Here is a 25,894-nt window from a genome sequence, read left to right on the forward strand (position 1 = left end):
GTGCCTATTGTGATTGGTTTGTGTTATAGCAGTCAGCATTTTGTTGTTGTACGTACTCAAAAATGGCAGTCACTTCCGTCTGTCAAATTTTTCTTTCTTTCCCAGCCACGACGAGCAAGGGTCGACATGAGGTATTGTTGAATTTCATCAATTTGTATGTTTTGTGTGCGGAAATGTGTGAAAAGTGTTGCAAAACTTGTGGATTACATATATCACGCAACAAATTATAAGTGCAGTTGAATAAGGTTTCAAGAAATGTGTAAAATCTACCGAAACCACGTTCACGCACGCACACACACGCACACATATAGATACGCAATAATGGCATGCTGTTTTATCTAATTTTTATTGGTGTCTAATCTACTTGCAGTTCTCTAAAGCTCCAGAAGAGGCTCGCAGCCTCAGTGCTGCGTTGCGGCAAGAAGAAGGTTTGGTTGGATCCTAATGAAATCAATGAAATCGCCAACACAAACTCGCGTAAGTATACAAAATGAAAATGAAGCCTGGGTGTGTGAACAAGTATACCAAACGGATATTTTGCCTTGCAGGTCAGAACATACGCAAACTGATCAAGGATGGTCTGATCATCAAGAAGCCCGTCGTGGTGCATTCCCGCTACCGTGTGCGCAAGAACACCGAAGCACGCCGTAAGGGCCGTCACTGTGGCTTTGGTAAGCGCAAGGGTACAGCAAATGCTCGTATGCCCACCAAGCTGCTGTGGATGCAGCGGCAACGTGTGCTGCGTCGCTTGCTGAAGAAGTATCGCGACAGCAAGAAGATCGATCGTCATCTGTACCACGATCTGTACATGAAGTGCAAGGGTAATGTGTTCAAGAACAAGCGCGTCCTCATGGAATACATTCACAAGAAGAAGGCTGAGAAGCAGCGCAGCAAGATGCTTGCCGACCAGGCCGAGGCCCGTCGTCAAAAGGTGCGTGAGGCACGTAAGCGACGTGAGGAGCGTATTGCTACAAAGAAACAGGAGCTGATCGCCCTGCACGCTAAGGAGGATGAGATCGCTGCGAAAGCGGCCACTGCGGGTCATTAAGTCGACGGCAATTCATGATTAGTAATTGATTTTTCAAGTGAAATAAAAATTGTCATTTTAGTTTGGCCGAAATGATTTTGTACAAACGTGGAAATCCCATTGTTATAATTTCTGAAATCCAATAGGAATTAATGCAAGTAACAGCTGTGGCAGAATTTCATTGCATTGTGTAAGTCAAAAACGGTTTTGATCTTGGCCAAAATAAACGCCTGGTATCAAATACACAAACCAATAAGAAACTTAATTTGAACTAATGCGCTTTTTATTCAGATACGAACAATACATCGGACACACGTCTAATATGACTATCGATTGCATGCTTGCATAAACTACTCGATACTGTATCGTTTTCATTTGGGTCTTTTAACGCTAACCGATTGAGGCCACACTGTTCGCCGCTCACATCATTTTGAAATCGAAACTCGTTCGTAGCGGTCGTTGGTCGTGGTGCAGCGGTGCGCGAGCAAGCACAAAAATATACTTAGAATTTTGATATATAAATAAAGAATTGATCAGCAACTAACATCAATCTAGCAGAGTCATATCGAAGCACCGTGTATGTTTAAAGCATTCTTGTTGGCATAAAACGGCAGCGACTTCTCAAAACGTATCCAAAACGCATTCGAGTTCAATAAATAGCAAACGTGTCGGCAGATCTCGATCAATTAATAACTACTTGTAACTAAGTTTGCTGATTTCGTAATAGCAACAAAACATTTGCCTTGCCTAGCCTAGCCAGGCAAAGAATTCTCAAATACAAATACAAACACAAAAATCAGCTGAAGGCCCGCACGCACACACAGGCACAGAAACCTAATGCGATAGACACAGTGAAAGTGCGCGTGTATGTGTGATACACAGAGCAAAAGAAAAAATTTTATTAACTTGCGGTATCAGCATTTAAGTAAAGCAACCCAAAAACCGTCTGCTTAACCAATTTTGGTAATAGAAGACAAAGAATTAATCAAATACAGCACAATGAGCGGATACACAGACCTCACCAAGCTGGAGACTAGTCGGTAAGTAAAATCTGATGGGGAACTAAACATACATAGATAGACAGACGTCTGTCTCTCTATATATGAATATGTTTGTGTATGAGTGTGTCCAGTTTTGGGCTGGGCAAGCGCGAGTTTCTAGTTAAAATGTGTTTAAATTCAATTTAAAGCAGTTGCTAAATAATAGCATAAGGATGGGATGAGGTTGGGTGAGGGAATGGAGGAGAGAAACAGCTCATACAATTTCGCTCACATCATTTTGCACGCTCTTTCTCTTGCCCTCTCTTTCCGACAGCAAACGGGCACCGCACCCCTTGTCCACACAGCATTTTCTCTTTCGTTTCGACAAGATACAAAAATTTTATCGTACGATGCGGACAGCCATTCAAACACGAAAGAAAAAAAGTAAAGGCAATGCTGCCTAATATGACACAATCGTGCTATAGCTGTACATAATATATATGTATATGCGTATGCATGTGTGTTTGCGTGTGTGTGTGGGTTTTCAACCTGGGCTCATTTGGTGTGTAGTTACATGTGTGTGTGTCTACTGTGAGTTTGTTTAAACTAATAAAATCACATACCTATGACCATAATTCCACTTTCCACCGCCGCAGCTCAGGCGCTTTTTGTTTTTTTTTTTATCGCCCTTGCTCTAATCAGCACTTTTGGCGCTCGCATGTCACCTATCGATACCCACTATTACTCATCTCCATTGCCATTATCGCTATGCAAAAAATTTCAACTATGAGCCAGCCGAAGGCGCAGGGCATACAACTAAAAGCAAGAGGGGAACAAAACAATAATAATATAAATAAAAACAATCAGCCATGCTATGATTCACTGTCGCCACTCTTAAACTTAACTGATTGACGTAGGCATATAAATATATACACATAAGTAAATGCAAGCCATTATTAATATGCTGCTGCTGCCAGTTGTGTGCGTTGCTCGGAATAATGGTACAAAGTAGTACGAATTGCTTTTGCCTTGACAAACTCACAAATTTTGTTAGAATTTGTATTTGTTTTTGATTGCGTTGTCGCATGTTAACTAGTGAAATATAATTAATATCGATTTGCTCATTTATCGATTATCGTTGGAGGTCAGTCGAGGCCAAGCAGGGGCAACCACACTGCAAAGCAACATTAAACAAATATTGGTCAATTCGCTTTAAAAACAAAAACAAAAACAAAAAAGTGTTGCTCAACTTTGCAAATATTGCTGACAAAGCAACAACAACAATGGCAACAACATCAGCAGATGGACAGCAGCAAGAGTAGCGTCTCTTTATCTAACAATCGTACAGTTACAGCTCGCATCACTGCCTCCCTCTCACACACACACTCTCTCAAGATAAGAGCGCAGAGCACAGCTAAAGAGAGCGTAAGCACTCTCTTGCCACAAATCATTCGCCGCACAGTCGGCGCTCGCGCCCGCCCGCTCGCCCAGCGCTAAAAATCGGCTGATTTCTGTGTGGTATGCCGCGCTGCTGCTGCGCATGTTCCGCAGCGAAAAAACTGGACGCGTGTCGCGTGCCTGCCTGCCAGCCTGGCTTGGCCCACTTCACAGGCAGGTGTTGCCGCCAGGTGTGCACTGGATGGCCACTAAGCTTTGTTTTCGGCGCCTTAATGGGTCACACGACCAGTCGATTAAAATATATAGAGAACAGAAGACAATTACTAGAATACGGCAACTACAACTACAACACAACTACAGCTACAGCTAGAGATATTCGCTCAGATAAAAAGGTTCGCCGTGCTTCGCTGCAATTGGTCGTTTCGGATGGCGTGTTTATCGAACGCTGCCGCTGCCGCCGTCGCCGTCGCTGCGGCTTTTGCTTTTGCTGCCGGCATAATTGGGCGCAGCTGCACTTGTTGTACGTTTACCGCCGCCCACTCGCCCCCGCCGAACATCTGTCAGCTGTGAAAGGTCAATAACGTTGTGGCCCCCACCGCCGCCGCCCTCTTCGTTAAGCGCGCTTTTGACGCTGGCGCTTGGCCAAACTTTGTGCCAAACGCCTGATTATTTTATTTTGTTTCTACTCTATTTAAATGCGACATTTGCAAAAATAGGCAACGCCTGATTTCTATTTTTCCCTTTTCTAAACAATGTAAATCAAATATTTCATTCATTGTCTAGGTGATTAAGTATGAATGAGGCGATTCGACCGGACGCTGTTTATTGATAAGATAATTGCGCGCTTTACACATTTCTGATTGCCTCATTTGATACCCTAGAGAAAAGTAAACAACGAGCTGGGCATATTATGTTTATTCTACAAATTTCTCATATTCTTATTGCACTGCAAGTGAGTCGAGGTTTAGGTTAGATGTGTTTCTATAATTATAAAAGCTGTTCAAAAAGAAGCTATTTAGCTGAAATTTCGTATACATTCAGTTTAAACATTTACTCAACTACATCTCAATTTTCAATTGAAATTATTAGGAAACAGCTGCGGTACTTGAGTGCACATTCTAGTTATAGAGTAACTGACAGTGCATGTAACGCCTTCTAAACGGATTTTCTTATGACGTTTAACTCGTTTAAATGCCATATTCAATTAGCTCAATTAGTCATGCAGACTAATAGGAAAGTTTCTAGGTATGCATATGTAGAAGACTGGGAGACATAGAGAGAGAGAGAGAGAGAGAGAGATAGAGAAATAACTATGGCATGACCAGTGGAAAAAACCTTGACACAAGCGTCGCAATAGACATCTCTTTGCATTGACACTATGTGACTTCGTGGTTGAGCACGCGGCGGCGGCGTGTCCCATGCCCACAAGAAGCTATCAATAGTCTAAACGATTACATGACTGTTTGGGTGGGGATTGGGTCTGGCCTTAATAGTTGGGGGATTGCCTCAAGTATATATTTATATATATATATATATATATATATATGTGCGCAGCCAAAACTAAATTTATCAAGGCGGCCAGACGATCACGCGTCTGCCACGCGAGACATTATCTACAGAGTTATCAGAGTCGGCGAGTGGCCAACTCCAGCTCCAGACGATAAGCGTTCTGAACTTCGAACGTCTGTGAGCTGTGAGACTGTGAGACTGTGAGACTAGCCGGCGTCTACGAGTCGGGTTAATCGGGGTCTACACTACAAATGGAACGAAGAACATTATCTAGACTCAAAAGGCTAATAGTTTGCGTGTATGACTTTCGCAAGACACGTGGCTCAAAGCGCTTGACCCGCTTGACTACGTAGACCAGGTAGGCAAACAGTCATAAGACGCAGGGAGAAAACCCAAACAGACACACACATAGATATATAGCCGTAGATATGTATATATAGACAACAGACACTCGCCACTCGCCACTCGACACTTGCTGTTCAGAAATAGAAATCAGTGGCTCAGAGCGTACAGGTTTTTTATGTCTTGTGGTTGGTCTTATATTTATATATATATCTATTTAATGAATTTGGCAACTGATTTGCATAGTTTGAAATGAATTTTGTATTTATCACGCCACCAGAAGAAGTTGATCTGATGTCGGAAATGTTAAAAGAACAAGTGGCCAGACTTAACGACGACACGTTTCCAGCTGCCATATCGGGTTATTTCTATTGAATGGCCAATTGGCGGCTATTGTCCAAGAAGCGAGCGTGTGACGGACGGGTTTTCGTACGAGCCAAAGCTAGGCTAGGCTGTGGCATTATAATTTGAGTGAATAATGCTAAAGAGACGTCTTCGAAACTATAAAGCATATAACTTTAGACACATATATTTTTAGTGGTTTATATATAGCTGAGTTATCTTTTAAATTGTTAGCATATATCAATGAGGAACTGAATTAACTATTGATATATCTCGAGAAAGATTTATAATGCTTCATGCAAGTTATTTTCTATATTTTTAAGCATACATCCATATATATGTCGGAGCTGCAACAATAGCAAAGTTAATGTAGCTCTTCTAACTTTCATTGAAAATATCAGATGTATGTATATATATAAATATGTTCCTTTTAATGTTTCTTTTATTGCTATGTTTTAACCTCGCCCACTCAGAACAATTTTTGACTAGAATTATGAATGGGATTTTCCATATGTTTTGGGGGCAATTATTTTTGCTTAAGGCGCGGCTTAAAGTTCCTTATTAGAACAGGTTCCAGGCAAAAACCGGTTTGCAACTAACACTAAATTGTAATATTACTAAGGGTACTCAGCATATGAAATCTCTACTATATCTCTCTTTCCATCTCTCCCTTTTCAGGAACTGCCTGCGTCGCATTGCGCGTCACGATGAGCAGCAGTTCTCCAAAGACTGCATTGTCAATGTGATGGAGAAGTTCGTGAAGACAGTTAACATAATGGATGATACTATACTGGTGCCATGCAGGCTCATGGATCGGCAGGTGGGTTCAAGAGCACAGCAAACCACTCTCAGCTCGCACCATTTCGAAAAGAAAGTTTAAACAATTTAGCTAATTTACGCTTGCCTGCTTGTTGCCTTCTCTATTCCAATTCTCTGTCAATAGATCGGTGATAGCACTGATATAATACCTGCAACGGGCAAGGATACAACCGCCAATCAGCTGACAAAAAGTTCCAGTGCCGAGGGCAAACGTGGCGCGGCACACTCAAAGAATGTGCACGAGTTCCTCAGCGCCTCGGAGCTCTTCAATTTGTATACGGTGCTGAACTCACTGAAGAAGGATCTGCTGTGGACAAACAATCAGGATGATGATGATGATGAAGACAATACAGAGCGGGAAGCGGAGCAACACCAACAGCAGCAACAGCAACAGCAGCAGCAGCAGGAGATCAAGACTGAGTCCAACACAAATAGCAACAGCAGCAGCAGCAGCAGCAGTCGAAGCTCTGCGAGTGTCAAGGGCCATGTGAGACGGACATCGACAGCATCGATGATGTCCACCACATCGGTGAGCAACCTGAGCGATTCCGATTCAGATATGTCGAACGAGATCGACTCGGGCCTCGAGTCGGATGGCAACAAGAGCGACAATGCGCAAAGCTCCGATGGCAGCGACATAGCCGATGCCGCCTGCCAAAAGTCCAGCGACAAGGCCACCGAGCTGGCCCGTCGCTGCAAAAGACACTTGAATGGTCTGTACCAGTGCCTGGAACAAATGACAGAGGCGGCCAACTACCTGACCGCCAGATACCAAAGTGATATTGGCGCCGTTTAAAGGGAAGGAAAATGAGTGGAGAAAACTAAGTAAATAGTAAAAGCGGTTGCCAACTCCTGGGCGGGCTCTAATCATGTAAACCAAATAGGAAAAAAGTAAAGAAAAAAAAGAAAAACTCAAAAAAAAATATAAGAAAAATCTATGAATCAGGATAAACAGTTCTATTTTCCTCTCTCTATTGTGTGAGGTCCTTTCTGTTTAAGTGAGGTTTATTTTCAAAATGTGCGGGGTGCTAGACATATGAAAGCGTATATATATATATAAAACATAATATTATTATGAGGATTGTATAGATAAGTGTCTGATAATGGATACTATTAATAAATATATATATATATTGAGATAAATATGATAAATCAAGTAAGTCGGCATTATTTTCGTGAAACAAACAAAATTTTTAATAATTTCTATTTGGGTTGACGGGTACAACAACAAAGCAGAACAAAAGTTGAGAGTGTTGAGTGTGTGTGAGTGTGTGTGAGTGTGTGGGTGTGTGACTGTGTGTGACAGCTAGTTTGATATGAAATAATTATGATTGTGTTTGATGAAGAGCATTCCTTTAGTACACGAGCTGCAGACAGACTCACACACACACACATACACTTTCACACACTCACACAGATACTAGAAATTGGGTGTGGCCTGGCCCCACCCAATATATATATATATAAATAAAAAGAGAGATGTATTGTATACTCAAGCAGCAGCTGAAGTAGCGCTGCAAAAAAAAACCAACAAAAAATCAAGTCAAAAATGTTATCCTATTTGTCTTTCATTATAATATGCCCTATATATATATATATATATACAACATATATATATATATAATTATGTTTGTCATTTGATTTATGCATACTTTAGCTTTAGTTTCTTCTATGTGTAAAAGTGAAGGAAAATATTCGAAATGCAAAGTGTTTAAACTGTTCAATTCAAGTACAAGAAATATAATTTCGAAACACCATTAATTCCGTTAATGTTATTGTAATTATTTGTATGCCAGCAAAGCCCCAGCAAGCGCCAGAGCCCCAACAGCAGCAGCAGCAGCAATCACATGCTATATGTATATAAACACACTCTCACACACACACAGCTCGAACAATTTGCATGTGACTGGCGGGCGGCTGGGCGGCCGGTTGGGGCGTGGCAAACATGAAACGTTTACGTGTAAAGAGAATTATTTATACATTTAATGAAATAAATACAGAATAAAACAATTTATTTAGAAAATAATAAAAAAACCATGAATTTCTTTTATTGAATTTGGTGCGAAAAAAGTTGTCGACAAAGCAGCTGGAGACAGATTGTGAACGGGCATAAGCGACTGCGCAATGCGCAGTGCTGATTTTAATATAAATATAAAATTTAATTAAATATGCTATATAGAAATCTGTTGTAGTTAAAAATTTATAGAAGTATCTGGCCAAGCCTTAACTGGGAATCAGAAAAAGTTTATTCATAAGGCATAAATATATAAGATATATAAGATATATATCTTGCATTTGCTATATATAAACAAAGATATTTCATATACATATATATAACTTCATATCTTGACTTTGTAGTATATTATATATATGCTATTTATCTCAAAATTGAACTATATATACCATCCTATATGTGTGAAATTTCTAGGGATATATCAAGTTTCATAATTTGTATATATACAATTCATATATCTAAAATATCAAGTGATATTTAAAACTTCAACTATATATCAACCTATATATCAGAAATTTGAGCTGATATCTCAAATTTCATAATATTTACAAATTTATATATCTTGAATTTCAAATGTTATCTAAAATTCCAAGTGATATCTAAGACTTTAACTATATATATAGTATATATATATATATACCTCTTTCTCTTCACTTAGCGAGTATCGAAATTATTGATCGATCGCGTGTGTCGGTGCAAATTCCACTTTCGACTCTCACCTGTATCGCAATGACCATCGTAAACAGACATCGTATAGATTGCAAATACAGTAAACATTGGCTACGAAAACAGCTGTTTGTTTAATTTATGCCGCTCGAAATACATTACAATTAGACTTTGATAATTGCCAGAATCGACATAAATTTCTTTTATGAAGCTTATAAAATGTTCGGAAAGTTCCAAAAGACACTTTAAGAACTAAAGACTAGGGACGAAATCTATTAGATAAAACGGTTAAAGAAGATTAGAGTTCGAATGCTAGACTACTTACTGTCAGAGCTTTAAGATACTAGCATTTCAGATATTTGCAGATTATATGATATAATATATAGATTTAAGAAGATTATAAGCAGAGTAGTGAAAATAATGCAACTACGAAATGTTAAGTATCTGATTCAAATGTCTTTTTAGTTCCTAAAATTGATGAAAAAATTACAAAAGTTATCAGTTTTAGATAGATATACGCGCATATATGTTATAAAATATATGTAAATATATATTTATATATATATATAAGTTTTATTTAGCAAAGGTTCAGCTGTCAACTGCAAGGTTCTATCTGTACTAAGGAAAGCAATTTACGAAATTTTAATGGGTGTCAAAGTACACCATTCAAAATGTTTATTAAGTCCCTGAAATTCCAGAATGCGTTAATAGAGTTGCTATAAAATTTACATATACATATATAAATATTTATAGCGTATATACAAGCTATATATCTCATAAGCGAAATTTATCTAGCAAAGATTAAGGTTAATCTAGCCAGATCTGAACTATCATATAAGCTGATATACAGATATAACAGCACAGATATTATCAGTATATCAGTATTATGAGTATATTGGCCTTCGTCCTCTTATATAAGTGCAGCTATATGCACACGTCTAGTACTTTGTCTGAGTGGACTTAGCTTTCTGGTGTCACCAGTTGCATGTCTAAGCAATTATCTAAATGAGCGAAAAGTTAAAAGTTTGCAAGAAATGCAACTGCACTACGTAACTGCTGACTGCTGACTGCTAATTGCATCATTGTCTATATCATTGTCTATATCATTGTTAATAATGAGCTGGCCCTTCACAAGCTGTTCGATCCAACACTATAATCTATTTTACGACATATACAATTAGTCCTGTGGGAATACGAATTTTTTAATTACTGTGGGTAGTTAGTGTAATATCGATTACATTCAAGCAAATGCTTGTAGCTGCCTTAGTATAGGTATTGATGTGTTTCTTTTTGGCATTTATAGCATTTTTCGAATTAGTAACCATTTTTACGAGTAATAATAGTACAAGTAGAGGCGAGTAGTAGTGGGGTGTTGGAATAGCATTAGTAGTAGTGTTATTAGTAATATAGTTGTAGTATTAGTAGAATATATTTGTAGTAATAGTAGTATATGTAACAGTTTATAGCAGTAAAGGCATTATTAGTAGTAGAGTAAACTTAATATTACTATAAGTATATATAAGTAGTAGTATCAATAGATCTAGTAGTAGTAGTTGTATATAATAGTAGTAGTAGTATATAATAGTAGTTGTAGTAGTAGTATATGCTAGTGCTATTAGTAGTATTAGTAGTAGAATATAATAATAGTAGTATTAATAGTAGAATAGAATAGTAGTAGTATTAGAATTAGTAGAATAGTATAGTAATAGTAGTAGTATTAGTAGCAGAATATAATAATAGTATTAGTAGTAGTAGAATATAATAGTAGTAGTAGTAGTATACAGTAGTAGTAGTAGTAGTAGTAGTAGTATAAGATGTAGTTGTAGTAGTATACAGTAGTAGTAGTAGTAGTAGTAGCAGTAGTAGTAGTAGTAGTAGTAGTAGTAGTAGTAGTAGTAATAGTAGTAGCAGTAGTAGTAGTAGTAGTAGTAGTAGTAGTAGTATAAGTAGTAGTTTTAGTAGTATATAGTAGTAGTTATCGTTTAATTAGTATTACTATAATTTGTATTAGCAATAAGTATTGGAAATCGCAGAAGTGTTCACAGTAGAATCATTGGTAAAATTATGCCCGCTTATCTGTGACAGGAATTTTTCAAATAAAAATAAAATATTATATAATGAAAGTTCACTGTATCCGATTAGATAGCATACACAAGAAACAGTCTTATGCAGAAAGAAAACAAAAACCGATTGATAAAGCTAATGAAACGCGAAGTCATTTAATGGATTATTGATAATGAAACTGAATCATGCCATAAAAAGTACCTAGAACAGAAACCGACACAAACCAGCTGTGCGAATCGAAGAAGCAAAAAGTTCCACTGACCAAATGCGTTTATTAGCTATTTTAAGGCACATAAACATTGGACACGCCCACGCACCGGTCTATTGCCAAGAGACTTATCAACATTTTAATACAAATTCGATCGTTTCGCCATTTGTGATAAGGTTTTTGCCTGAAAGTCAGCCGATACTTGAGTACTATCTGGGCCAGGTAATAACATACTTGAGCATTTGATTTCTCGGACATGGCCAGCTATAATATACAGAGAAACACGAGCAGCGATATCTCCAATAAGAATTGCAACCATTGGCTAAAGCCCTGAACTTGTTTAAGTTTAATCGCAGGCGACATTTGAATACATTGGAGTGAGGGCCCAACGATGACGAGAGACTTCTAGACCTCAAATATAGCGTAGAGCCAACTGTTTCGAACACATTCAATTAGCGCCCCGATACAAAATCAAATTATATTGAAAGGCTTCCGTATTGTTGGAAAAGGCCAACATAGAACTGAAACTGATTTTAGATTAGTTGATGCTATTGTTGTTGTTGTTGTTGCTGTTGTTGCTATTATTATTATCATTATTATTGCGTCGCAGACGGGGTCGGGGACATAGCTAAAGCCATTTGCAAATTGCGACAGTTTCGTTTATCATATATCATCGACATATGTGTGAAGTTTACCATACATGTATATATATTTATATCTCTTTTTTATCTCTTCGTACATGTAGCTTCTGCTCGTGGTACAGAAACTTGTTTGATTTGAATACGATTCTAGCTAGGCGGAAATCGAATCAAAACGATTTTCGACTGTGGCCAGCCTCCGTTTTTTTTTTTTTAAAGCAGACACTAAAATACAACCGTTAGCAGAGGCTGCGAGCCGGTCAAAGCCGGAAACCGTATTAGCAGTATATTTATATAGATGAGCAAGCGGCTTATGAAAGATTCGTATTTGATTGCTATTAAACCATTTCCGTTTATTGAACCCGGCTTGAACCTTGAGCTGGGCCAGGATTTCGTAAGCAAAAAGCCAGCAAGGAATTACAAAAAATTTAAAATATGATTCACAAGATCACACAAAAAAAGATCTGTACATATTTATATACTATATATAAACATCTTCAGCTTCAACCTGTTTCCGAGCAGCAGCAGCAAAAGAAAGCTTTACGATGACTCAGCATAATGTTGTCGCACTTAATTTTTGAGTTAATATAAGCATGTAATTGCTATGCCCTCAATACTCGAAGTGGGCGTAAGGGAGGTGAGTTGTATTAACTCAAAAGCGTGAAAGAGAGAGAGAGAGTGAGCGAGACAGAGCGGGCTGGGCAAGTATCATCACGATCGCCGCCTCAAGGTTAGCATTTGCCGCAGCAATTAACCAAGGTCCGCGAATTCTTGTGCCACATTCATGCAGCTGGAGAATCTCAAACTGCATTCGGAAATAAATATTATCACGTGTGAATAATACGAGTACGAAACGAACACGAATATGAATACAAATACAAATATGAGTTTCAATTGCGCATGTGAATTGTGAAGCTGTTCGACAAGGCGATCTATAATATGCCCAAAAAATCGAATTTTACTTACCAAAGCAGACCAAAAATGCTTTACTAGCTAATACCCTGCATCAATAATAATACACATGTCTAATATAGTATAGATGAAAAATTCACTAATAATTTTACAAAATCCCACAATGGCGGCAATTTAGTTATGCGCATAAAAGCGATAACTAGAATTATCGATAGATTTCGTTTATGGTATTCTTATGCTAAGCATCTGTTAAGCTGTCAATTAACATTTGTTCTTAACACACGCAATTAGCACATTTGCTCACAATTTTGCTGTTCACAGCTAATATGCCCTTTTTGTCATTTATGCCCACAGTATTTCCCCACATTAATAACGGAATTTGTTATAATAACGTATAATTTAAATATTTATGTGTGTTTAGCTATGCATATTTAAATGACTTCCGTCGTATTTGACCCCAAGCTAAGGCATGACCCCCAAGCAGAGACTAATACGTATACGTATATATATTAAAGCTATAATTAGATACTAATAATTTCCGTTATGATTTTAGCCAAGTGATCCAATGCCTTAGTGCATGAAAATTAGCTTCCTGCTTGCCAAAAAGAAGCAAAGGAAAAAAAAAACACCAGCTCGCAGCTGTTCGTATTTTTCATTCATTGATTGATGCTTCATTATGGACTCTATATTCTCTAGGTGTGTCCGATTTCGTATGGGTTCTGGCCATAAACGAGATTAGAATTCCGCATTATGCTGTCATGAGTATGCACAAACCCCCGCGACAGTCCCCTTAAACATTTCTTGTATAATTAGAGCCTAGGCACAAGTGCGCAATGCTTACGTAGACAGAGAGAAAGAGGTAGGGATGGAGAGAGAGAGAGGGAGAGGGAGGCATGCATAGCTAACACTTATACACAGATATAGCTTTATAGCACGTAAACAATGTTAACAATGCGAACTTGGACTACGGCAACGTCTCTGCCTTTGGCTGCGAGCTGGGCTCTGGCTCTGGGTCTGGCTGTGGCTCTGGCTCTGGCTTCGTCTCAGATGGGTTGGCGGCCAAGCTTTGGTTCATGGCTAGCAACTAGTACAAAGTCCGAAAACTCGAAATTCCACACAAACAGACGCAAACGCACACGCACACGCACACTTTACGCTTTTACAAATCGCTAAATCATGACAGCGACGCAGTTGCCGATATTCATTCACGAACATTCTGCGAGACTGCCCAAAAAGCTATAACCAAAAAGAAAAAGAAAACCAAGTGAAACAGCAACAACGCTCTACAGATTTCCTTATTTCAATTATATATATATATATATAGTATATATATATAGTAACTATATAATCGTCTCAAGTGCCTCAAGCCGGAATATCATACGCAGCGCCTGAAGTTCACTCCTTCAAGCGCACTAATTGAGCACTCGAATTTAATTGGCTCTACTACCTCAAAAATAAAAAATGGCAAACAAATATTGTTAAAAAATAAAACAGAAAAAAAAATTGAGCTGTGACGTCAATTTGACTTGGGTAGGCTTCCCAGCTTTGGGACTCTGATTCAGCACTTGGGTAAACTTCGACGCCATATCGATTGACCCGCCCCCTGGGTCTAGAGCTTTCAATAGGACAGGCCGGTTCTACAGACAGACAACTCAGCATGAAATGTCAGAAAACCCCAAAGGCAAAAAACAGCTGGGCGTAGCCGACTGTCAAATACGCTGTTATCATTAAATGTGTCATGGCATCTTGTGGTTTGTTGATTTTAAAAGTTATGAATTCTTTAAGTAGCAATCAATTAAATAAATTAATTATGTGCTTACAGACCAGAATTTTGAAATTGTGATAGAAATTGTGGAAGAATTAGAATTAGAGTTACAGCTGGAAGAGTTAGATGTCAGATAGATAGTAAAATAGATAGATATATGGATAGATGTCTAGATGGATAGAAGAATAGATAGATAGATAGATAGATATATATATATAGAGATAGTTAGACAGATAGATAGATTGATGGATATATGGATAAATGTTATAGAAATACAGATTTCTAGCATCTATAGATAGATCAACATATCGATCGATAAACATATCGATATATAAATATTTTATATATATTGATATATAAGCATATAGATAACTGATAGATACATAGCAAAATATATAAGATTGAAAGATAGATATATTGGAAAACAGAGATAGTTACATAGATGCAGACTGATCAAATTTTCAGATAGAGGCATAAATAGATGAAAGCAAAGAAATGTTCCTATAGCAATATAGGAACTTAGCCAGTAAGTCTCTCTAAGTACCCGCTTGAGTACCCTGCCTATATATAATATATATGCTAACAACATGTCAACCACAATATATTAAGCTAATATGCCCATTTCGTCACCTCTAACTGGCCAATTGTAGCTGTGCCTGTCTGTGAGCCAGTGACCACAGCGAGCACAGCATCGATTGGATGATCTGCTTATGTCGTTCCACAGCTAGTTTCTCATATGGGCCATAAAATATAATTTTTTGCAAATCAGAACCGGAATGGCAACTACGTCGCAGACGCCGCTCTTACAACAAACTTTTGCACATTGCAGCGTGAGTTGGCTAAAACATTTCTCTTTCCAGGCAACTGAATACTTTGGCTTAACCTCATTTCAAAGTTTGTAGTAAATGTTGCAAAAACGAAACGAAAAAAGTCCCTCAACCTTTAGTTCGAGCCAATTAATTAGTTATTTCTAATGCGTACATTTATTTGATTTTTACCTCGACAGAAGTGGCTGACGAAACCTTTGAGAACTGGTCGGACAGTTGGGCGGCTCAGACACATACACACACACACACACATACGCAAATTGGGCGCTTGGGGGTCGCTTCATTGCATTGGACACCGACAAGTTGTTGTTTATTAAACAACACATTGTTGTTGTTGTTGTACTTTTTGCTGTGGTCTACAAACTGAAGACATGTGTATGTGTGCCTGTGTGTATATGTAAATCGTGTAGGTGCATATGCATACATTTACATGCTTACAAGAAGAGGCGTCAAAAATCACGACAACAACAACAGCAACACACACAATACACTGAGAGTCATTGGACTAGTTTCATAACTGCCAAAACAACAACCCCACTGACGCCTCTCCCCTCTCTTTTCCGCTGTCGGCGCTCAGCTGCTACGCTGTACATGCCTCTGCTCGCCGCACCTGCTGAGCGCACGACGCAAGCGCAGCCCCAGCAGCGCAGCAGCGACATCAGCCGAGGCAGCCGCACGGTTTCAATCTGAATGCCAAGCGTTGGGTATGACCTTCATGGCTACAAAAAAAAAAACAGCAGTGCGACGCGAGCAGCTAGCGGCAACAGCCAAAGTATCAGTTTATGGTCAACAAAATAAAAATAACAACAGCAGAGGCAGCAGCAGCAGCAGCAACATCAAAAGACGTTAAAAAGCAACAACAAAACCAAAAGAGAATCACAACAGAGAGACAACATGTCGTCAACAGGCAGAAAGCTTTCGAGTCACACGCATATATTTTATGTATTGGAGCTTGAAATTGAAAGCTGCTGCGACGGTGACTGCGACTGCGCAGCTGCGTCTGCAGCGTGAGACAATGCGAAAAATAAACAAACAGCAAAGCTGCAGTCGACTGCAAGTTGCGCTATAATTGCTGGAATAATCGACTGGGAACTATCGATAAAGTACCAAAGCTGTTAGCACCGACTGAAGCTAACAGCATTTAATGATTAGCCTGGAAATGTTAATAACATCTTATGTTAATGTGCACTTAGCTTCCTCGCTGCTGCATGCTTCATCTGTAAGCGCATATACCCTGTCGCAGCAGCTGGGTATGCTTGGAATGTGTGAGTTTAAAGCTTCTTTTTTGTTTTTGCAAGCGCAACCCCTGCCCACTGCACTGCACTGCTCTGCTCTGCCAGCGGCATATTTTCGAACCAGTTTCGCATCCTCCATTCGCCATTGTCCATTCCAGCCAGCCGCTCCATACATAGGACGGGCCTCCACTCCGATTTTAAAAATAAGAATCATTTGCTTCTCTTTATGTTTTAAGCGTGCTTGAACACAATTAATATTCCACTCGAGGCAACTACCCGCCTGCCCTCTGTCTCCTACATTTGCATAATTATCAGCTCGTCTCGATTGTTTTTCCATTACACTGTTTTTTTCTGCCGGGGATTTTTAGAACATTTTCAAAAAACAACACAAAACCCAGCGTTCGGCATAATAATGAACGGGACGTGGTCTGAAACTGTGGCGCCTTTGATCTCTGGAATTTCCACATGTCAGCATCCAAGCAAAGAGGATGCGACTGTCAATCAGTTCAAGGCAGCAAGCTCGTCGAGCAGTAAGCGTAAACAAGAACTGAAACATATTGCTTAACAAAAAATTGGTCCTTTATTAATGGTCAAGGTATTCGGTATATAGAATATTGAAAACAGAAGCAGAAGTCCTGCCTGAAGTGTACATTGCGTGGAAATTTTGTCTGCTAAGTCACAGTCCATTAGGAGGTTATGCTAGTAGAGCTATTAACAGCTGTTAAATTTGTGTATATAACATGTTGCAAACATATTCCAACTGGCAGCAAAGCCAATAGCTGTTAAAAGTTGCGTGTTAACAGCTGTTAAGCTTTACATATGAATCTTGCTCTTAAAACCTACATATCTGTTACGTCATATTCCAATTGGAATTGCACACATTGCCTTTAGTTGTTCTCTTCTAAGCCGCATTCTAACTGGTATATAGAATTGTGCTTTTTTCTTAAATACTTTGCTTAAAGATTAAGACTTTAAGCTTAATAATTGTTTAAAATATATATACATAAAATTATAACTTTATTTTTTTTAACTGTTAAAAATTTTTTTATAAAAATTATTTTAAAAATTATAAATAAAAGCAGAAAGATTTTAGAAAAATTAATATTTCTGTTTAATTGTTTTGGTTTGAGTGTCAATTTGAGCCTAAGACCCCTTTCAGCAGCTCGAATCCAAATATCAGCTAATTTATTTTGGGCTTTCTGGCCATAATTATAAGTCTTTAGTTATTATTATGCGCTTCTGTGCTTGAAAATATTTTTCTCTCTATATTTTCATATAAAGAAGCGCTAGATTTTATTTTCATCAAACTTTACTTTCATTTAATATGTTTAGGAAATACTATGCTTGGATAAAGCTCTTAGTTATTTAAGACAAAGCGCTGAATCTTAGCTCTTCATGAACCATTAAATAAATGTATTAAAATATAGAAATAATTAACAATTAAATTAGTTAGTTTTTAAAATAAATGTGTAACTCAAATCAGAGCTCTTACAAAAGATAGTTTTATTTTTTTATATATGTATAGGAGCAAAATGTTAATGCCAGTCTTATCTATAGGATAACTTACGCTTTAGTCCATAGTTTGTAATTAGATTTAGATTTAGTGAGTTGCATGTAAATTGTTCTTTATCAAAAAGCTCGTTGGATTGTCTTAAGGTCGCTTAGAAAATTAATTTATATATGTGTGGTAATAGAGCTTGAGTGGGGGGCATTGGGTTTGGATTTGGGTTTGGGTTTGAGTTTGGGAATTGCGCATCAGACATTGAACTAAAGTTCAGCATTTGTTGGGATTCGCGTATTATTTTGCCGAGTTTGAATGGGGAAGGCGATTGCACTTTGGTTCTGCGCTTCGCAGTCAAGAGTCGCGCATGGTTAAAACTCATTAAGTAAATGAAGTGAAACCAGACAAGCCCAGTCCAAACTAATTGTAATTTCAACGCAAGCAACTATATACGATCAAATTATATAGATAAATATATATAGATAAATGTGAACTTAGGATCAGGTGCTACACACATAAAGTGCTACGTTCAAAATACTAAATACTACGTCAACTAAATAGTATATATTATGCTAATACTTACTCAATATACAGTTACTTGATTTTCGATTCAATTGGTTTTTTCTTGGATTTTTTTTGTTGTTTTTTTTTTTCATTAAGTTTATTATCACGTTACATTATTTCGCTTACATTATGTATGCTATATAGTATTCTATAAAAAAACACACACAAATAAAATAATAATTAATTCAAATACAACCGATTTGGGGCCTTCACATCGAATTGGAAAATGAGCATAAATTAGCAATAATCCAATTGGAATTCATGATGTTTTTTTTTCTTGAACTATTCAAATTTGATAACTAAGAGAACTGAATGAAGTACAGTTAAACAATTTATATATGCTACAAACAATTTTGCTAAACAATATTTTGTTTTTGGTTTTTTGGATGGATATTATAATTGAATTTACTTAAGCAACTACGTTTTGTATAGAGTTATATAATTGATGTAGATAAGTCTAAATATGCATAGTTTATGTGAGATGCTACCAAGTCTAGTGAATGAGCTGAAGTGTTTAGTACGTTTCAACGATCTGGCAACACCTTTGCCTCATTAAGTTAGCTGCGCTGCAGCTCAAGTGTCCTTCGTGTGAGATATGCTTCAGTTTTTAAGTATAATAAACACACACACATATATGTAGATATATATATGTAAATAAGGATTAGGATTAAACATAACTGAGTTAAATTTGGGCTAGTTTACGTAGTTAAATATATGAGTACTTCAATTGTGTTTTCAACACGTTTATTTTTCGATTAGAAACTGTTGTCGGCGATCGTAGGTAAAACTAGATTAACTTTCAGCTGATGAGAACACAAAACGTTTAACTACATTTCAACGGAGGTCAATCGAACAAAACAGTTTACTCACTACGGTCTAAGGGAGGTGATTATTAGTGTTATGTATACCCATTAAATCTATGTATAACCTGCTAATCCAGTCCATCATTTCCATGGCTTACAACTTAGGGTTAACGCTTATCTATGCTGATCTAAATACTTATTGCACTCAATTTCCGTTCAAGTCAGTGAGAGTGAGGGGGTTACGGGAGGGGGTCGTTTGTTGTTCAAGTTACAAAACTATCGAAAGGCATATCGATAAATAGTAAAGTGAGCTAAAGTGAGCGCTCATTGGTATCTCTATACTAGATTACTTTAGTTAGGTTAATCGAGAATGTTATCGATAGCTTTGTAACCTGGTTAGCCTTAACCTCAAAACGCTCAACTGTCGTATCGTCATATGCTTTAGATTATTCTTCAGTTAAACCACTTAGCTCATAGCTCTGATGCTCCAGATTCCGTTTCAGATCCACAATGGTGCTAACAATCAGCTGCTGCTTGGCGGCGCCCTCTGCCGTGACATCCTGCATGGAGCTCTTGGCCGAAACGGAAGACGACAGCTTCGATTGTTGACGTTTGGTGTGCGATTTGGTTCGCTCGTTCATATCTGCTTGGGTTGAGGTTGATTAATTAAAAGAAACAGGTGCGCGATAAGCTATGACGTTTAAGGTGTGAAATTCAAAACAAAGCGAATTACGCTATGCAAACTGACTAGGGAGTACCCTGTACTTTGATCTATGTACGTCTGAACATCGATAAGTATCGATTGAAATATATTTCAAAATAAATGTAGCTTATACCTAAAACATTAGCTTAGCTTCTAGAACTGTCTTTGCTCTTAGGGAACAAGTTATTTCTGTTGTCTACTTCAAAACTCATAAACTGATCGATTGTTATCGATTAAAGCATAATTTGGTATACACCAGGAGTTGCAAGTTTCAGAGTTCCATTCTTGATATTCATTTGATTTAATACCAAACGCATGCTCGACTACCACATACTCTTCGTTTTACTGCCACTGCAGTTGACCTACTTACCCAGCTCCAAATCGAATGTCTTCTTAATGCGCTCAAAGGAGCTGCTGCCCTTGTAGACTTTACGCTTCAGCGGCTCGCTGTGTGGGCAGTAAAAGTTGTCCTGCATCGGAGCCTCGGAAACATTGCGATTATTGTAATCCAGATTGTTGTACATCTGCTGCTGCTGCTGCTGCTGCTGCTGTGGCAAGTAGTTGTGATTGGTGACATCCTCCACGACGGCAATGCACTCTTGATCCGAGTCGCTGGCATTAAAGCTGTGCAGCGCCATGGCGCGTCGACTGCTCCGCGGACTGCCTTGAGCCAAGCGACGTCCGTTCAGCTGCAGCTGTGGCGACAGTGGTGCGACGTTGTTGAGCTTGCGTGGCGGCAGCTCTGGCGGTGCATTCTGATTCATAAAGTTGGTGAGATGCGTCTTGCGCGGACTGCAGCGGCCCGGCTTGGGGCTGTTAGGAGGCGACGCTGCTGCGGTCTCAAATTTGAGCATTTCGATTCGCTTGTTGATCGCAGCGGCCAGCTCGTGCTCCAGCGGTGGTGCTGGTGGTGCAGGTGGTGCCTGCTTCTTCGAGTCCACCTCGCTGTGCTTGAGCATCTCCACGCGCTTGTTGGCCAGCGGATTGAGACGCCGCGGGCTGGCCACAGGCGTGTCCCTTGGTATGCTGCAAGAGAGTCAAGGATTAGATGGCTGCTCAGACTACATATTCGGGGAGCGCACCTCTGCAAGCTGTTCTTCATGGACTCCAGCAGCGACTCGGCCTCCATGATGAGCTGCTTGTACTTCATGTCCGCCTCTAGATCGGCCTTGAGCAACGCCTTCTCGCTCTCCGCTATGGTCATGAAATGCGGCTCGTTGGCGCTGCCAAAGATGAGCGAATTCGAGCGATTGGACAATGGAGACGTCTTGTAGATGCTGTCAATGGAAGTGAGTCAGTGGATTAACCAGTTGGAGTTGGGTATAGGGACTTACCGCTCCTTGGGTCCCAGCAGATGGCGGCGCAGACAAACGGGCGTGCCACCCACGCTGCGTGAGCCGCGTGGTTCGCGCAGCGGCGAGACGTTGACTTTCTCTCGGTTCTCGCAGCTCTTTTTGCGCGTCTTCAGGAAGCGTTTGCGACGACGCTGCTGACTGGCATCCGGCGGCTCCTGGCCGCTGCGACGACGTGAACGCGTCGACGATCTTCGCAGTATCAACGGACTGGGCTGCGCGGCACTCGGATAGTAATGGCAGCTGCCCAGATTGCGCTGCTGCAGATCGAGCTGAATCTCCTGCATGGAGGAGGTGTCTATGAAGTCAATGTCCAGCTGCTCGTCCGTATCGCATTCATCGCCCGCATCCTGACCGGTGTCCAGCTCCGAGGCGCAGTCGGTGGGATCTGAGTCGCTGCTGCAAGTGACGAAAGCCTTTGAAGAGCTGCTCAAGACTTAAGACTTTGCTCTCGGGGACTTACCTAAGTATGTCCGTCTCCTTCTCGTAGATGTAGCTCTCATCAAACTTGCCAATCATCTCGTTGAGTGTGGCCTCATCGTCGCTCACCAGAAAGGAGTCCAGCTGCTGTTGCTGCTGCTGCTGCTGCTGTCGCCGTTTGATGGTGTGCGGTGCATGCATATTTTCCACTTCAGTCGAGGACGACGAGGAACCCTCCGAGTGGCTGTCAGCCCCAACCACAGCCAACAGCTTGGGGGTTGCTGCCACACCTGCTGCAGCTAGTCCACCTGCTGCTGCTGCTGGTGGCAAAGCAGTTGCTGCTGCTGTTTTGGCTGTGCGCATTTCCAGCTCAGTGCTTGACTTAATGCCCGACGATGTGGTGGAGGTGGTGCTGGTGGCATCCACATCCAGTCGACTGCCCGTCATCAGCTGCATATGCTCTGTGGTATTATACCAGGGATTCGTGCGTATGCGCGAGCGTTGCCTGGGCGAGGGAGCTGCGAGTGGGTGGGTGGTTGAAGTGGTTGGGTTAAGTGGTTTAAGTGGTTTAATTGCTCATCTTAACGATGTCTACTCACACTCAAAGAGCTGGCAACTGCGCTGCAGCGTCAAGGGACTGGGCTGCGGCTCCAGCGTGTTGCCAAAGTTGCTTTTGGGCAGCGGATCCATTGGGGACATCTCCTCGATGCGATTGAGTCCGAACTTGGTGGCCAGCGTGTTGGCAGAGCGACTGGGAAAGTAGTGGGTGCCACTGCGCATGTTGATGTAGTACTCGGGCGCTGGCGGATTGACGCTGCTGGCCGCGCAGGGTGAATTGCCGTCGGTGGAGTAGCCCGTGGAGTAGGCGCTCTCCGGCGAGGACAGGCTGTGCGGTCGCGGACCGGGCAAGAAATTGCTACGCGGCAAGCCGCGTGGTGCACGCATGCGGCCCAGCTGTTGGCTCACAGCGGGTGGTGGCGGCGGTGGTGGTGCCTCCAGCTTGGAGGGCAGCAGACGCCCATAGTGCACATGATTCTTGGACTGTTGCTGCTGCTGCTCCTCCTCGTAGACCAGCTGCAGACTAATCAGATTCTCGGACTGTGGACGCTGATAGTCTAGCAGTGGCGGCTGTGGGCGCAACAGCAGTGCACCCACCTCCTCATAGTCCACTTCATCCTCGATGGGCGCCTGATAGTCGCTGCTGATTTCAATGTGCTCCACTTTCTGGCTGATTAGCTTGGCCTGGCTGGACTGCATGGAGGGCTCCTTGGAGCCAGTGGACCAGGACAGCGATGAAATGGATGAAGAGGAGCAATTGACGCGCATGGGCGACTTGTCAGCGCTTGTCGAGCTGCAGCTATCCTTGCCAGGCACGCTCAGCTGCTGGGGCTGCAATGGCGACAGCGTCTGATGACGTGGATAGCGATGCGGTGCATAGAGCAGATTATCCGACTTGGGCGATGTGATGGAGGTGTGTGTATCCTGATCCGGCGATTGCCAGCCATAGCGACTGGGCGTCTATAGGGGTTTGAGCTGGGATTAGGCAGAGTTTCTCACGGAAGATTATGTTTAGCTACTCACATGACATTGTATGGGCGACACCTCGCGCCGACGCACCGGGCTGGCAATGCTGTGGCTGCCACTGCTGGTCAGCACTGGACTCGTCGTGGACTTCAGATTGCTGCTCTGTGGCAGCGTGCCCGCCTTCTTGGCATGACTTCCGCTGCTCCCACCACCTCCTCCTCCTCCTCCTCCTCCTCCTCCATCTGCCTGCTGCTTGTTCTTATTGTTCTTCTTGCGTGGACGCACAATGTGCGTTTCCATCCAGGAACGCAGCTTGGAACCGAACATCGTTACTGCCTTTCTGTCTCTCTCCCTCCCTCTCTGTCTCTCTTTATCAAATGTTAGTCTAAATGGACGGATTGTTGTTGCTGCTGTTGGGACATAGGAAGAGAAAAGGATGCCATTAAAGTATTTGCTCAGCTCCAAAATGCAATTCCATAATATGTCTGGGACAATGGCTGACAGTTTGCATTGGGCTCGTGGGTTGGCTTCAAAACTGACTCCTGGGGCCACTTTGCGTTGATAAGAAAATCCATTTATGACAGCACAAAAGCCGACTACCGCACAGTGGTTCGCATGTACAGTGTGCAGAATTAAAAAAAATATTTTTTGGCAAATTAATTTTGAGCAATTTTTAAAAGAATATTTTACAAAGTATTTTGTTAACTTAAAAAAGTTAAATTTGTTTTTATATCTTAATATTAATTTATGAATTTAAGTCAATTTACTTCTATCTAAAAAATAACAATAAGTAAGTTCCATTAAAAAAAATACAACAAATAAAATAAAATTAAATTATAATAAATTTGTTATATTTATATTCTATATAATATTATAAATTATTTTTTGGAGTACTTAAAATTTTTAAATATATAATATATAATAATAATTTCTTAAACATTTAAATTAAATTTAATAAATATGTATTTATTTAATAATTTTATTAATTTAAATTCAATGCAACTACACCTATAATTTGTAAGTTCACTTGTATCCTGTACTCGAACCACTGTGTGCAGCAGCAGCACGAAGCTTTCATATTTGCTATAGTTTTCAGTTGTTACTATGTATACATATATGTGTGTATGTGCCTGTGTGTGTGTTGGTATTTTTGCGAAATTACCTTATTCGCAAATGTCTGTTGCCTCATAATATCCTTTACGCCTGTTTTTATTGTGCGGCACACGAGATGAAAGGCCAGCTACAAACACACATACCACAGTGTATACGTATCTGTTTATCTATGTGTGTAGTTGGTTGTACACGAGTGTGTGTGCTTACGTTATGCGCGACGACTCGACGTCTGGCAACGCTATAGCTGTGTGCGTGCGTGTGTGTGTTTGTTTATTTTTTGTTGACGTTTTTTAGGCGCACACAAACAGCGATGACGACGTTTCCTTGTGTGTGTGAGTGCGTTGCTTGGGGGTTGTTTGTAAGCTGAGATGCACGCCTATTGCCGCTTCAAGGACTCATAGGATTCATGCTGTGCTCTAGAGTTACTCAACGTTGTGTGGGTGTATATGTATGTGGGTTGTCTGCGTGCCTTTGTAAACCTCCCCTTTTGAGTAATGGAAACGTAGCTGGGTTGTAAATCCAAGCGTAACTGTAAATTTTTATGTCAAGCTATTTTCAATTGTTGTTCCGTTAAACTGCAGCGTGAATATTTTATTTGATTTGATTTCTTTATAGCGCAGCTCTTACGATTTACATGCGTGTGGGTACGTGTGTGTGAGTATGCATATATTTGATGCGATTGTAATTTTAGTTTTCGTTTTAGTTCAGTTTGCGTAGTTTGCTTTAGATTATTTTGATATGCAAATTAATTGGAAATATGCCCGGCAACGTATAATTTAAAAAGCAGAAAACTTTGCCCACTTCTGGGCTGCAAGAGATGAAAGAAGATTTTTTTCACTGTCTATATTGAGTGATGTATTGGTATGTGCTTGTGTCGGCCTTAGATTTATTTTATTTTTTGGTGGTAGCAATAATATGTGCGACTAAAATGGCGTTTGCTGCGCGGCGAAAGAGAGCGACTGCCGCCGCTGAAGTGAAAAAAGCAACTAACGGAATGCGCAGCTACCAAATTGTAACGGAGCCTGATGCTTTCTGGCATAACTTTGTGGAAACGCGTTAAATCACAATGAAATCGATGTTTACTACGCAAACTAAATAAATATTAGAAAAACAATAATTTTTATTTTTGGTTATATGCAGAAATACCCTGAAGTATGCAATATATTTT

General features: G+C 40.2%; 3 protein-coding genes across 7 annotated transcripts; 2 read left to right on the plus strand and 1 right to left on the minus strand.

The window, feature by feature from the left end:
- Positions 1-31: 31 nt before the first annotated feature.
- On the plus strand, positions 32-1,142 carry LOC111605377 (60S ribosomal protein L19). Its single transcript, XM_023323861.2, has 3 exons — positions 32-131; positions 371-477; positions 549-1,142. The coding sequence occupies exons 1-3, from the start codon at positions 127-129 to the stop codon at positions 1,046-1,048; spliced, it is 612 nt and encodes a 203-aa protein (XP_023179629.1). The 5' UTR covers positions 32-126; the 3' UTR covers positions 1,049-1,142.
- A 308-nt stretch (positions 1,143-1,450) lies between these two features.
- Positions 1,451-7,340, plus strand: LOC111605375 (CTD small phosphatase-like protein 2). 2 transcript variants are annotated; one of them, XM_023323858.2, is made up of 3 exons: positions 1,451-2,067; positions 6,277-6,418; positions 6,542-7,340. In XM_023323858.2, the coding sequence occupies exons 1-3, from the start codon at positions 2,027-2,029 to the stop codon at positions 7,211-7,213; spliced, it is 855 nt and encodes a 284-aa protein (XP_023179626.2). In that variant the 5' UTR covers positions 1,451-2,026; the 3' UTR covers positions 7,214-7,340. The 2 variants fall into 2 exon arrangements, with proteins under 2 accessions (XP_023179626.2, XP_023179627.2); XM_023323859.2 differs by lacking the exon at positions 1,451-2,067 and adding an exon at positions 5,386-5,444.
- An 11,861-nt stretch (positions 7,341-19,201) lies between these two features.
- On the minus strand, positions 19,202-25,691 carry LOC111605381. 4 transcript variants are annotated; one of them, XM_023323869.2, is made up of 9 exons: positions 24,934-25,691; positions 24,776-24,853; positions 23,671-24,023; positions 22,689-23,607; positions 22,133-22,607; positions 21,652-22,068; positions 21,400-21,594; positions 20,688-21,343; positions 19,202-20,257 (listed from the first exon to the last, which is right to left on the minus strand). In XM_023323869.2, exons 3-9 carry the CDS (start codon positions 23,938-23,940, stop codon positions 20,061-20,063), a joined length of 3,129 nt encoding a protein of 1,042 aa, XP_023179637.2. In that variant the 5' UTR covers positions 23,941-24,023; positions 24,776-24,853; positions 24,934-25,691; the 3' UTR covers positions 19,202-20,060. The 4 variants fall into 4 exon arrangements, with proteins under 4 accessions (XP_023179637.2, XP_023179638.2, XP_023179636.2 ...); XM_023323870.2 differs by having other exon boundaries at positions 23,671-24,020; positions 24,776-25,691; XM_023323868.2 differs by having other exon boundaries at positions 24,776-25,691.
- Between the last annotated feature and the right edge of the window lie 203 nt (positions 25,692-25,894).

The sequence above is a fragment of the Drosophila hydei genome, unplaced genomic scaffold, assembly GCF_003285905.1.
Source record: "Drosophila hydei strain 15085-1641.00,03,60 unplaced genomic scaffold, DhydRS2 tig00008134-arrow-pilon, whole genome shotgun sequence".
In the NCBI taxonomy this organism is placed as follows: Eukaryota; Metazoa; Arthropoda; class Insecta; order Diptera; family Drosophilidae; genus Drosophila; species Drosophila hydei.

Excerpts from the sequence above, each read along its gene's own strand:
- LOC111605377 (XM_023323861.2), top strand. Across the intron at positions 478-548 it reads AATCGCCAACACAAACTCGC|GTCAGAACATACGCAAACTG; the intron begins GTAAGTATACAA and ends TTTGCCTTGCAG.
- LOC111605375 (XM_023323858.2), top strand. The coding sequence starts at position 2,027 with ATGAGCGGATACACAGACCTCACCAAGCTGGAGACTAGTCG. Across the intron at positions 2,068-6,276 it reads ACCAAGCTGGAGACTAGTCG|GAACTGCCTGCGTCGCATTG; the intron begins GTAAGTAAAATC and ends CTCCCTTTTCAG. Across the intron at positions 6,419-6,541 it reads GCAGGCTCATGGATCGGCAG|ATCGGTGATAGCACTGATAT; the intron begins GTGGGTTCAAGA and ends CTCTGTCAATAG.
- LOC111605381 (XM_023323869.2), bottom strand. The coding sequence starts at position 23,940 with ATGTTCGGTTCCAAGCTGCGTTCCTGGATGGAAACGCACATTGTGCGT. Across the intron at positions 23,608-23,670 it reads TGTCGCCCATACAATGTCAT|ACGCCCAGTCGCTATGGCTG; the intron begins GTGAGTAGCTAA and ends AAACCCCTATAG. Across the intron at positions 21,344-21,399 it reads ATGAAGAACAGCTTGCAGAG|CATACCAAGGGACACGCCTG; the intron begins GTGCGCTCCCCG and ends ACTCTCTTGCAG.